General features: G+C 41.3%; 1 protein-coding gene across 2 annotated transcripts in view; it reads right to left on the bottom strand.

Moving 5' to 3' along the window:
* PDIA6 (protein disulfide isomerase family A member 6) overlaps positions 1-14,047 on the bottom strand; it is a 38,559-nt gene extending 24,512 nt beyond the window's left edge. For both annotated transcript variants that reach the window (XM_023728254.1, XM_004373059.3), the window contains exons 1-4: positions 13,941-14,047; positions 7,075-7,216; positions 1,976-2,033; positions 1,402-1,528 (exon numbers count right to left, since the gene is read on the bottom strand). In XM_023728254.1, coding sequence (XP_023584022.1) covers positions 1,402-1,528; positions 1,976-2,033; positions 7,075-7,216; positions 13,941-13,959 — 346 coding nt within the window. In that variant the 5' untranslated portion in view covers positions 13,960-14,047. The remainder of the gene's footprint in view (positions 1-1,401; positions 1,529-1,975; positions 2,034-7,074; positions 7,217-13,940) is intronic.
* Between the last annotated feature and the right edge of the window lie 337 nt (positions 14,048-14,384).

The following is a 14,384-nucleotide window of genomic DNA, read 5'->3' as shown; positions in this document are numbered from 1 at the left end:
AGTAGTTTTTGTATATGGTGTGAGGTACGGGTCCTGTTTCATTTTTTTGCAAATGGATATCCAGTTTTGCTAGCACCATTTGTTCAAAAGACTGTCTTTTCCCCATTTGATGGACTTTGGGCCCTTGTCGAAGATCAAGTGACTGTAGGTGGATGGATTTACATCTGGGTTCTCAATTCTGTTCCATTGGTCAATGTATCTGTCATTGTACTTTATGTGTAATATTTTAATTTAATTTCTAAACTTCTTTACAGATAAAAAACAGATTCCGAAAGACTAAATATTTTGTTACAAAGCAAGAGTGTGGTGAAGTCAGCAGTTAAGCACAGGCTGGTGTTCACACAATAACAGATTTTGTACTCCCCTCCCTTTCCCTTTTCTGAGGTTTTCTCTACCAGCTGGATACGAGACACCAGTACAGATAATACAGTCACTCTTTGTTTCACTGTGATGCTGATTCTCCTCCTCCCTGCAAACTTGTACCTCTCACATACAGCAAAAACTAAGACGTTAAGCTCTAAGTTCAGTCATTTACAGATCCCATGTAACAAAATCTTCTTAAAAAAAAAAAAAAACCTGATCAAATTAGCCATTAATTTAAACTTTAAATACATTATGGTCAATATTTTTATTAGAAGCATGGATCTGACCCAATCCAGCAATTCTGATCTTCAATACAATGATCTGTTTGGGGTATCTTAAATGATAAGGCTATTCCATAAAAGAACAGTGTGACTGAAATAATGTTTAGTCTTGGGAGCCTGAAGCCAGAATTCTGTCAGTTACCTCAGTGATTCATAGTGGGTATTCACAATTTACTTATATACAAAATAGAGAGAATTTATGGTACATATTTATTATTAGTAGTTTAGGGAACTAAATAACAGCCTTAATATTCAGATGCTGTATGTTTACAAGGCATAAAGATTCACAGGCAAAATGTCCCGCAACAATATCAACAAATGATTTAAAGTGACTTTTGGATTAGAGGCTCTTCTTTTTCCATGTCAATGTGCTAGACCCTTCTCCTTCAGAAAAGTAGAGAGATTAGAACAAGAACATACCTGCAGATTGTTATTAAATATTAAGTAATTATAATGAGAAAAACAAGAGGGAATCACAAAACACTATTACTCTGTCATTGCTAAGGTGGTGTGGGCCTAAGCTAGCATAAATAACAAAACTTTTACTAGCATGACATATATTTCATTTAATCTTCAGAACAACTCAGAGGAGGCAGGAATGCTCTATACCATTTTATACATAAGGAAATTTTGACACAGAGAGGTTGAGAAACCTGCCAGGGAGCAGAGCTAACAAGTTATAGGCTCTCTCCTATTTTTTTACCTACCTGCTCAAATTGTAATTTCCACCAGAGGAATGGAGAAGAAAAGTTCTTACCCTGATAATCTTCAGCTCTGTTTTTGTTGGATCCAAAAATCTTGATGGTAGGAAATCCCTGAACACCATACTGACCTCCTAGGGACTGATGCTTATCTGCATCAACTGCACCAACTTTTACAATATCCTGTGGAAATATTAACGAAATATCTATTTTTCTTTCAATTACAGCAGATTCCACAGAACCCATGATCTGATTTATATAAACTCAGAGACAAGTAATAAACAGCAGGTTAAGTTAATAAACACAGTTAATGAGGGCTTTTGTCTGGGAAATCATAAAAAGAGAATCTTAAAATGGAATAATGGGTGAAATGGAAGACAGCCCAGGGAGGGGACTCTGCAACTCCCAGAATTAGAGTGACTAAGAGTAATTCTGTCACACATGTGGAAAACATAATTAGCAAAAATAAGACAATCTAAAAACTAAAACGTCTATTACCCTCTTGTTGTCTATGATTTTGACAACTGAACAAGGGTTTTGAGCCTCAACTGGCAAAGTATTAGTTCTTTAAACCCATTTGTATGTGTATTTAAACATATATAGGTGAATTTGAACATCTTAGAAACTTACTTTTAATGCAGTTGCTACTTTCTTCCATTCTGGTGTTAATCTTTGGCAGTGGCCACACCTTTTAGGAGATAAGAACACAATCACGCAACAGTTAAAGCCTCTGATCCCCAATTTAAACAAACAAAAAATCCATTAATGATTTCTTAAGTGAGATGGCCTGGGGCTTGCACTAATAAAACATGACCAGTGACCTTAAGAAAATCACCATTTTATGACTTTTACCACAAACATTTTTCATATCGTCCAATAAAAAGTTTCAAAATCACTGCTCAGATAAGTTGTATCAGTTCCTAATACTAGACCTGAACAGGTCCATTAGAGTTTACCTGGTCCAGTGTGCCTCAGTGTGTGATCCAACTTGCAAGGCTGGACAAAAGGCAGATTCGTGAGCCCCATGAAATGAGTGCTCCTAGAGAAGGAGTCTAGGAATCTGCATTTTATTAAGTTCTACTAGTGGTTCTTAAACCTATTAAGGTTTAATATTCCCTGACCTAGACCAATCTTTTCCTTTTATAGGCAAGGCATCTGTATTTACAGCATAGATCTCCGGGGCTGCTTTCAATGCTCTTCAGCTAACACAGGCTGCTTCTGGAGTTAAAAATGCACGCATAGACCTGAATGAGTAAGCCTAACAAGTTGAAAAGCACGTGACACCACAAGGTGAAAGAGAGAAAGAAACACGAGGAAAAATAACTTGTCTTTCAGGTACTACTGTCGTTAGCTGCCATCAAGTCGGCCCTCGATAAAGGCGACCCTACACAGAACGAAAGAAAATGCTGCCTTGTCCTATGCCATCCCCATGACCGGCTGCAGACCACACTGGTGATCCACAGGGTTTTCAATGGCTGCTTTTGTAAGTAGATCACCAGGCCTTTCTTTCTAGCCCACCTTAGTCTGGAAGCTCCACTGAAATCTGTTCAGCATCATAGCAACATGGAGGTCTCCACTAACAGACAGGTGGTGGCTGTGCATGAGGTGCGTTGGCTGGGAGCTGAACCCAGGTCTCCCAACTGGAAGTTGAAAATTCTACCACTGAACCACCACTGCTCCCCTCTCTTAGGCACCAGTGTTTAAAAAAAAAATTACAGTGAGATATATCACACATAGAAAAGTACTTTAAAAATTATATATACACAAAACTGTTATATTTCTAAGACTCACTCAAGTTGCAGGCAGCTATATTGTTCATTTTCTTTGTTGTATAATATTCATTGTATCTGTATACCATCCATATTCACTACAGGAATACACCATAGTTTATGTGCTCATAGGTTATTTGGCGTGTGTTATATACATATGCATGCATATATATATACATACACATGTACATATTCAAAATAAAGCAAATTCTCTTTTAATTAGGTTTCTAAGGACCCAACTGGAGATCTGGTAGTGCAGTGGTTAAAGTGCTCAGTTGCCAACCGAAAGGTCGGACATTTGAACCCACCAGCTGCTCCACGGGACAAAGATGTGGCAGTCTGCTTCCGTAAAGATTACAGCCTTGGAAACCCTATGGGGCAGTTCTACTCTGTCATACAGGGTCACTATGAGTCGGAATTGACTTGACAGCAGCGGTTTGGTTTGGTTTATTCTTCAGGAAGGAGCCCTGGAGGTGCAACGGTTAATCGTTAGGCTGCTAATCTTAAAGGTTGGCAGTTCGAACCCACCCAGAGGCTCTGCGGAAGAAACGACCTGGCGATCTGTTCCTGTAAAGATTACAGCCTAGGAAACCCTAAGGAGCCTACGCTGTCATATAGCGTCGCTATGAGTCGGAATCAACTCGATGGCACCCAGTATTTTTCAGGAACCAAAGCTAAAGGCCAAATTGAGTCCTTTGTCCCACCCTCTCCAATCCAGAGGTTCTTCATCTGTGGTCCATACACCAGCCCCCCTCCCAGGAATTGGGGGATTAAAATTTGGAAGGGGAGATCCATGAACTTGGACAGGGAGGAAAAAGAACCTCTATTTTCACTAACTTACAGTTGAAATTTAGAATTTTCTTCAGTTATGAAGGCAAATGACTTACCATAGTTGATCAGTACTTATGACTTCGTCATGAATAAAAATCACAGCTATTTTCATATCACTATAGTTGCTGCACACGTTTATGTGCATCACGATTTAAAAATGGCACTTGTTAGACCTGCTGCTGGATCTTGGTAGTTGCTGTCTTAGTAAAGTACTTGCTCTTCACGATTTAATATTTTGATAACTATAGTTCGTTATTTTAGGTTTCCTTTGTGATCCTGGTGGCGCAGTGCTTAAGCGTTTGGTTGCTAACCAAAAGGTTGGCAGTTCGAATCCACTAGCCAGCTGCTCCTTGGAAACCCCATGGGGCAGTTCTACTCTGTCCTATAGGGTCACTATGAGTCGGAATCTGCTCAATGGCAACAGGTTTTGTGATTCTACATGTTTTATTTTGCATTAAAACCTTTATTCCAAAAAGGGATCTAAAGCCTTTGGCAGGCTGTCAAAGGAGTCCAAGGCACCAAAAGAAGTTAAAAGGTTAGACATTCTCTTCCCCAGAACCCCAAGAAGCAGAACTCTGCTTAACAATTATTAACTACATGATCCAGAGCTCTGTCTTCTCAATTATGCCGTCTGTACAGTCTTACAATGAGGTATACTCTCTTGTATCCTAGCTCTCAGAAATAAGGTAAATTATTGATGCCATAAATGATAATAGTCAAAATATGGTTAAAAAACACACTCGTACAAATCGTATACAAAGGCGTTCAACAGCTAGCAGCTTGTTCAATTACTATTTGTGTATTTACTAATACAAGCTAGCTAACCCATACAGAATTATCACTTAGATTTAACATACAAAAAACTGAAGCCTTTTAAAAAATAGGAAATGAATAGTTTTCACAATGTGGCAATATAAACTTTTAAAGTAGAGGGTTTTCACCTCTATTGTACAGCTGTTCTTTTTTTCTGCGTGAATCACAAATCTTTATTACTTGGCTTGTAAATTTTGCTACAGTGAACATGGAGTGAAATTTTCCATGAGGACTGGTGTTGAGTTTCCAAAACTGAGTTTCATGGTACTCCATAGAAAATAATTAAGGCAATAAAGGAAAAACTTTTATCCAGCATACCCTAAAATACATCCATTCAGGTTACTTTAAGAATTTTATTTAATACTTCTACTTCAGCTTATAAAGCACTGGTCACATTTAAAAGACTACTTTAATTCTTCCAAAGAAATCTGATCAAAACAGGGAAAATGCAGGACAGACTTTCAAATTCTCATGGACTCCAGACTTTCTGGAGCCACAGAAGCCGATAAACCCGAAACTATTCCCCTGAGATAACCTTTAAACCTTAAACCAAAAATGTCCCCTGAAGTCTTCTTAAAACCATAGTTTACCTTAACTAGTAAAAAACGTCTGCCTTGAGCATTAAGCTCTTTTAAGAACTATTATATGAGATCAAAGTGACAATGGCAAATCAGAAGATTAGACAGAAACCTTAGGGGGCAGTGAGTTTATGTTAATGGGAGAGGGACCACTCAGAAAAGGAGGGCTGCACAACTCCAAGAATGTAATCCACATCACTGAATTGTACATGTAGAAATGGCTGAATTGGTGTATGTTTTGCTGTGCACGTCTTCAACAACAAAATAAAATGGGGGGAAAAAAAAGGACTGCTTTTAGGTCACCGTGAGTTCCTCTTCACAGATATATACAGTTGGCTGGTGTTAAACCCTCCTCAAGGGACTTGTGGCTTGACAGTTCACAGCGGTGACAGTCTCATGTCCATTCTGCATCATTTGCATTGATTTGCCTCTACTCCTCTACTTGTTTGTTGTTGTCTGCATTAAATGTTTAATTACATAAACAATTAGTACAATTCTGTATTTTGACTACATATAGTGAAACCCGTGAGAGCTGGCACTCAACAGGACTGCCTTGTTTTTCTGGGCCTCGCAAGGTTTCAGCCTCTGACAGTTTTCTATTGCTCGTTTCAGTGGAAAATATCTGACAGGTTTCCACCTTACACAGGTTCCTGTGCTTTCACAGGTTTTACTGCATAACTGTGTATCTTTTTAGTTTTCATGTTTTTTCCAGCCATGAATTACTCTTGTGAGCCATGAGGAGAATTTTAAAATGCAATCAGTTTTTCCTACTGACATGTTTCAGGAAAACAGTCCTCTTCAGTAAGCAGAATGGAGTCAATCACTGGTTCCTCCATTTCCTTTCCCCCAAGAGTCTTTCTTCAGAAAATTAGTTTCCCTTCCATCCCCATTCTACTTATCTCATAAATATGTATTCTCCTTAAAATTATGAGGTTCCCCCCCTTCTTCTTTCCTGCAACAATTAGCTACTTCTATTCCTTTTTTTTACTGGTTCAATCTCCGTCGCCTTTAGTAGACTCTTCAACAGACACTTTGTAAGAGTTTCCCATTTCCCTCTCCTCAGCTTCTTTTTTTTTTTTAATTTAATTTAATTTTATTGTTGTACTTTAAGTGGAAGTTTACAATTCAAGTTAGTCCCTCATACAAAAATTTATACAAACATTGTTATATGACCCTAACTGCTCTCCCCATACTGTGACAGCACACTCCTCCTCTCCCTCCCTGATTTCCTGTGTCCATTCAGCCAGCTCCTCACTCTCTCTGCCTTCTCATCTCACCTCCAGACAGAAGCTGCCCGTTTAGTCTCACGTATCTACCTGAGCTAAGAAGCACACTCTTCACAAGTATCATTTTTATGTCCCACAGTCCAGTTTAATCTTTGACTGAAGAGTTGGCCTCGAGAATGGTTTTAGTTCTAGGTTGACATAGTCCAGGGGCCATACTTTCTGGGGTTCCTCCAGTCTCAGCCAGACCATTAAGTCTGGTCTTCTTACTAAGATTTGATTTCTGCACCCCACTTTTCTCCTGCTCCAACAGGGACTCTCTGTTGTGCTCCCTGTCAGGGTGGTCATCGGTGGTAGCTGGGCACCGTCTAGTGCCTTTCCTCAGCTTCTTTTAAACAAGCAGTAAGCTAGATAAGCTAGATGACTGAACAAAACCAGATTTTTAGATAGTATTTTTTCTATATAAAAATTTATGAAGTACCACAAATAATCTACAACTATTTCATAACACTTACCATGGAGCATAGAATTCTACAAGCCACAAACTATCACTTTGAATAACTTCTCGGTTGAAATTTGATGGCGTTAATTCGATTACATCATCGCTGGAGGAATACAGACCATTCACTGCTAGAAAGAAGGTACAGCTCACCAGACCTGGAATAACAACACAAAGCACACCATTACAGCAGGTTAGCGCTCTGACAGGACACCTTGGGCAATCATACCTGTACTATAAACCAAACCTGTTGCTGTCAATTTTGACTCATACATAGCAACCCTACAGCACAGAGTAGAACCGCCCCATAGGGTTTCCAAGGAGCGACTGGTAGATTCAAACTGCTGACCTTTTGGTTAGTAGTTGTAGCACTGAACTACTGGACCACCAGGGCTCCGGGCAATCATACCAACCTCTTCAAATGACCACGGCCCTTCACCTAGGACAGCCCGGGCCAGCTGTCTCCTAACCCCACTGACCTCTCCCATCTCTGTCACAGATCCTGAATTCCACCATCACTGGTGCAGCACTAAGCAAGAAGGGAACCGACAGTCCCTACTCTCTTTTCCAGAGCTGCAAAGCCAAAAGATTTAAGCACTGTTCTTTTTAAGGGTTTTACATGTATTAACGCCTTTATTTTTTACAACAACGCTAAGAAGTAGGTACTATTTATTGACATTTTACGGGTGAAGACACTGAAAAATTGGGAAGTTACATCTAGCTGTGTGACCGTGGAGTCCACACAGTATTCCTGCTGTTGTTTAATTGCAATATTAGCACATGCCTTTATCATAACACTTTCTTGAAGGGAAAAATAATTTATATATTTCCCCCACTAGACTGTGATTGTCTCAAGGGCAGTGATTGTTTTTATATGTACTTTTGTTTCGGGCACTCACGATGTTGCTGGATGAGCTTAGAAGGACTTTTCTATATGAACAGTTCTATAAAGGAAAAGTATAGAGTTTACTACATTATTAATAACACAGTTCAGCCACGTTATGGATCAAATGCATTTATGTTGGCTATTCTGTGAACTCAAGTGCAAGTTTCTAACAATTATATAGGAAAACAAATTCTGAGCTGACTAGTAATAGTGTAAGAACTCGAGTTTTTTTTTGACTTGGTAATACTATCAAAATTTCACCTTCTCCTTTTTAATTTTTATGTATCTAATTGCTTCATCTTTTCTAATTGCATTGCTTAATACCTCCAAAACAATGTTAAATAATGGAATATTCTTGGCTTGTCCTTGACTTTAACAGAAACATGTTCCCATATGCATGATGTTGGCTTTTGGGTTGAAACAGATGTATTTTATCATGTTAAAGAAATTTCTAACTATTTCTGTCTTTTAATGTCTTAAAAGGTAAGGACATGATCATATAATTTCTTTCTCTTTATCACTCACTACAGTGAATTGTAAGTGAAACTGCCCTGTCCTCTAAGGTTATATGCGTGCGTGTGTGTGTGTGTGTGTGTGTGTGTGAGTGTGTGCATGTGTGTGTATGCCATCTTAGATTTTTGTACGCTCACTTCATGAACAGAATTTGGAAGACTTCAAATGGAACTTTTAAAAATAACCCAATGATAAATTTCTTCTGGAAGGTGTGTACACCAATGTTAACTGTCCTGCTACCAAAGCCTCCGTCTTAAACAGTACTTTCAAATACATTAGATCACTTGATTTGCCACAGCATTACTAACTAGAAAGCAGGAACTATCCCCATTTTAGAAATGAAGCAACAAAGGCAGGAAGAGATCAAGCCCTTTGTCTATGGTCACATATATAATCAATGGGGAAGTCTCTGGGTGCAGCAAATGGTTAAGTGCTTAGCTACTAACTGAAAGGTTGTTGGTTCGAATCCACCCAGAGGCGCCCTAAAAGAAAAGCCTGGAGATCTGCTTCTGAAAAGTCAGAGCCATGAAAACTCTATACAGGGCAGTTCTACTCTGAAACACATGGGGTCACCGTGAACTTGAACCGACTCGAGAGGAACTGGTGTTTTTTTTGGTACAATCAGTGGCAAACTAGCTTTCTGATTCCTATCTCCAAACTTTTTTCTATTAAATCATGTTGTTTTTTATAAGTACTCAAAATAAAATGGTTCATGCCACAGGCATGAATAAACAATTACCTACATTATTCAAGAATATTGCATTTAAAAATTATAGATGCTGCTAACATTCTAGACACTTATGAAATAAAACTGGACTTTAAGAGTAATGTGAAGCCACTTAAAGGGTTCTCATCCAGGGGATATGATGGAATTTGCTTTCTAGAAAGACTTTTGCTGCCACGTGGAGGGCGGACTGGAGAAATTAAAATGGAACAATCCAGAGAGTGTTTGTCGCATAAACAAAGGGAAAGATGGAATGGGCAACAGTTAAGGATTACTAGTGGGCAGGTATAGAGGATGGAGTCCTGATGGCACCGTGGTTAAAGTGTTCAGCTGCTAACTGGAAGGTCAGCGGTTTGAATCCACCAGATCCTTCACAGAAGAAAAATGTGGCAGTCACTTCCGGAAAGATTTACAGCCTTGGAAACCCTATGTGGCAGTTCTACTCTGTCCTACAGGCTCGCTATCAGTCAGAACTGACTCGACGGCAGTGGGTTTGGTTTGATTTTTTTGGTTATGGACAGGTAACTTAGAATAGACTAAAAACTGCTTATTGGATTTAATGACAAAGAAGTCACTGGTGAGTGGCAGTCACAGTGTAGTGAAAATAAGCAGCAGCCAGTTTGCAGTGGACTGAGGAAAGTAGGAGGGAACAAGTCAGAGAGAACAATACAGATAACTCTTCAAAAGTTTCACTGTAAAGAGCTGGAGAGAACAAGCAAATGTGGGGTAGAAGGAAGGTTTCTTTTTGAAGATGGGGGTGAAGGGAAGAAACATGCAGAGAGGGAGAGACTAAAGACAAAGTACAAGAAATCACCAAATGAGCAAAATACCCAGAGTCAGGAGGAGGGGAGGGAATGCAGAGTCAGTGAAGGAGGAGCCTTTGACACAATGACCTCCTATTCCACATCCAAGAGGTGGGAAAGAATGAGTGTGGACAGAGTTAAGAAAGATCAACGGACGGGTCTGCTCCCTCTGTAACTGCTGTCCAATACGGTAGCCACTAGCCACACACACCTATCCCAACCGAGATCTGCTATAAGTGTAAAAAGCACACCGAATTTCCAAGATTTGGTAGGGAGGAAAAAAAATAAAACATCTCATTAACATTTTTATACCGATTACATGTTGAAATGGTAATATTTTTGATACACTGGACATAGGAATGCACAGGACTGGGCAGTGTTTCATTCTGTTGTACAAAGGGTCACTATGAGTAGGAACCGACTTGATGGCACCTAGCAACAATGACACTGGATGTATCTATTAGACATATAAATACATATTAAAATTAATTTTACCCGTTTCTTCTTGCCGTTTTAAATGTGGTTACAGGAAAATTACACATAGTTTGCATTCTATTTCTATCGGCGAGCGGTGGCCGCAGGAAACGTTAAGCAGAATGCGACATGTTTCACAAAGCAACAGATCAGGAAAGTAAGCGGAGACAGTTCAACTATGGATAAGTTTGAGAGTAAGACTGGCCTCGGGTAAACCTCTATGGAGATTACTACTTTTAAAGAAGTTTACCTTTTTCTGTAAACTTGATATGTACTGATATAAATTCGATGCACTGAGCGCATTGTGAAAATTTCAAAAATGGAAAAACAAAAGAAAGGCCAATGACAGTCTCAGCAGCATAAGCGATTGGTATCTTTGTGAACAGCCTTACTGACATCTCTCTACGCACATACAGAAGCCTCAAATTTTATTATTATATTTATATAAATGGAATCCTACTATACATATCCTTCTATAATCTTTTCATTCAATAATAAGTTACAGACATTTTCCACCTAAGTAACTATGCATTACTTATTACCCCCTAATTAGTGGCTAACTCGTGTTGCCAGTCCACTATTGCTGGACATTTTGATTATTTCTAGCTTTTCACTAGTAACAGCCCAATGCTGAAAAGTATTATACTTTTTTCCCCCCTTAAATGGATATGATTATTTCCTTGAGGGAAGTTCTTACAAGGGGAGATCAGGAGGTACGGCTAACATTTTGACCTATGTATATGTTCAACTATTCTCCAGAAAGCAGCATTTTTACCTTTTTTTGGAGGGCAAAACAAAATACTAACAATAACAGCTAACATTTATATGACACTAACTATGTACCGGGCACTGTTCTAAACAGCATATATTATTAACTCATTAAATAACAGTAGGAAACCCTGGTGGTGTAGTGGTTAAGAGCTACAGCTGCTAACCAAAAGGTCAGTAGTTCGAATCCACCAGGCGCTCCTTGGAAACCTATAGGGTCGCTATGAGATGGAATCCATTCAACAGCAATGGATTTTGTTTTTTTGTTTTTAAATAACCCTATGTGGTTTGTATCATCATACCCATTTTATAGAATGAGTAACTTGCGCAAGGCCACATAATTAGAAAGAGCTAGAACAGGGTTATGCAAGCCAAATTTCTAAGCAATAGACTGGAGAATATAGTAGTTTAATCCCACGGAGGGTCATTAGGTTCTTTCTCTTTTCTTGCCAATCAGGGATAGCAATACACAATACACTTTCCTCTTCAGGCTGTTTCAAGCAGGACGGGGCCTCCAAGAGACGGACCATGATATTTTTTTCCCCCAGGAATGTGCCTTCCTTTCCTTAAGATGGTTAAGATTACTGATACTCAGGAGAACATAGGCTTGGGCAATTTTTTTCTAGTAATGGTAATGGACTTTTGTTAATTTTGCCTACTACTCAGCAGAGCCTCCCCTACTTACCAATGGCTATGCAATGAAAATGTCTTGATAAAAGTTTGAGACCTAAATTCCTTAAAAGGTAATAAGACCTAGTACAGTTAACAATGGAATCAAGCAGAAAGAACAAATAGAAGATGTGTAAATTCTGACAGTATAAAAGTAGCCAAGAATTCCCCCCTACCCCAAATCCCCAAAACAAAAAACCTTGGGCTCATTTAAGATGGCAAAGTAGGTCAATGATGACCAATAATGTTCTGTTTCTAAAATTCACATCGACATTCCCACTCACTGATATTAAGCACCAATCGGCAACTTGAACAGCTGAGTGTCTAGAATCTATATGAGCAGATGGTTTTGCCATCTGTAACTTCCCATTCCTCCATAGTATTTAAGGATGTTATAAATCCACATCAGTAACATCCCTGTTCTACCCACACCTGCTAGCAAGAGTATATGGTCCCAAAGCAGTCATCTAGAATCCTAGATGGTTACCCAAAAGGCTAACTACAATTATTAAAATAATGAGTTAATAAAATCTCAGACTCTTCTGGAACCTTGTCTGAATTCACTCACAGGAAACTAAACGGACACTAAAATCTTTTTCCTTCATCTCCTCTCTATACAGCAATAACAGCAAACATTTATATCTTGTTTACTCTCTGACAATCAATTCTTCACATGTACTAATTCATTAATCCTCAGAACAAACTTTATGGAGTACTATTATCAGCCCCATTTTACTGATGAAAAAGCACTGGCACAGAAGGGTTAAGCAACTTGCTCCTGGTCACACAGTGAGTACATGGGAGAGAAAACCGGCTGGGATTCAAACCCACGAGGTCAAGCTCCATAGCGTGCTGTCAACGACTGTTATAGTGCCTTGGATATGGCCAAGGCAAGCCTATGCACTCAAACTCTGCTCACCGTAGTCTCTAGAACAGATATTTACCTAATTCATCAAAGTCTGGGCTCAATTCAGTTTTTAAAAAGTTCGCTCACATTTAAAGTACTCTTGTATCTTAAGACGAGCTTTTGGAAGCACTGTATTGTGCCCCCTTCCAGTGGAACAATCAGTCTTATTTCAGAACTGATTTCTAATATTTCAGTTCTTCCCAGATGTAGTTGGAAAAGAACAAGGTCTTCCCTTTTGGCTTAAAGCCAAACATCCGTGAAGCGGGATGTGGCCCAGATGAACCTCCCCCATGGATTATGCCATTAGCTGGGTTTAGTGGTTCAAAAGCAGCTCCTTGACTTGGCTGCTTCTCTCTCCACGCAGAAAACATGAAAACTGCTCACGATTGGACCGCTCCGATGCCCCCTCTGCACAAGTTCACCACCCGGCACTCGGACACTGGCCACAGAAAAGTGTCTCCTGTGTGTGCCCCTTCCCGGCCTCCATTCCTTCATGCGCCCTAAAACGCCGCGGAGTTTAGGGGAAAGGAATTTACACTCTCTGGGCCCACGCGGTGCAGGCTCCCGTAAAGTACAATGGTCCCTCCTCCCCAAACACGCCGTCACGCCCACACCCCCTCCAGGTTCGGTCTACGGAAGCCCCTTGCACCCAAGGGTGCCCGCGCCCTCCCAACGCTCGCCCCGACTCCGGCCGCTTCGAGTCCGGGCAAAGGAAAACTGATCCCTCCGACTGGAAAGCCTCGCAGGGGAAACTTCGGTCAAGGGCAGCCCCTTCTCCTTCTCCACACGACTTCCCCTACCCGCCCCCCACCAGGACACAAAGCCGAGGACGCTCCCGCGTGGGTTGGGCCCGGCGAATCCCCACCCTAACGCGGCCTTGACTGAAGCAACGCACCCACTCACGAGACTGGCCAGGGAAGGGAAGCCCGCGTCCCTGGAGCGCCGGCTGAGGTGCGTCCCCTGCGCTCCCCGGGTACCCCGGGCTAGGCCCCGCCGTCCCCAGCTTCACCCGGCTCCAGGCCCGCCGTGTGGGAGCTGGGGGCCTTCACGGACGCCACCCCTCTGGGACCAGGAAGCCCCCCACGCCGACCCTCACTGTCCCAGGGCGACAGCACTCGCCGCCGGGCCCCGCACCTACTGAGCACTAGGCGAGCCATGCTGAGCGCCCCGGCTGCAGTCCCGCTCTCCCGCGGCTTGAACTCCACTGCGCGTCGCGCTCCTGCAGCCACGAAGTCTCCGCCCTCGGCCCATGCTAGGTAGGGAGCGGGGCGGGCCCGCGGCTAGGGGGCGGGCCGGAAGGCTCTCGCCAAGCCGTGGCCGCAGCTCAGTGGTCCAGGTGGACTTCGCTCGTATGCATAGCCAATGGGAGCTGGCCGGGTAGAGGTAAGCCGTTTGGTTTTTTTTCGGGGGGTGGGAAGTGGAAAGCGGCGGAAGGAGGGTCTGATCTGGGGGCGGGGCTGAGCAGCGTCACTTCGCCGGTTTCTCCTCCGGGTCTCCCAAAATTGCCTGGACGTTTGGTACTGGGTATATTTACTTTCCACAGTTAGAATCCAGTATTTGGTTTTATTAGTTCTCAGTTCCT

Source organism: Trichechus manatus, unplaced genomic scaffold (assembly GCF_000243295.1).
Source record: "Trichechus manatus latirostris isolate Lorelei unplaced genomic scaffold, TriManLat1.0 scaffold00023, whole genome shotgun sequence".
Classification (NCBI taxonomy): Eukaryota; Metazoa; Chordata; class Mammalia; order Sirenia; family Trichechidae; genus Trichechus; species Trichechus manatus.
Note: the sequence above shows the minus strand (reverse complement) of the source record. Positions and strands in the feature narration are given on the sequence as shown.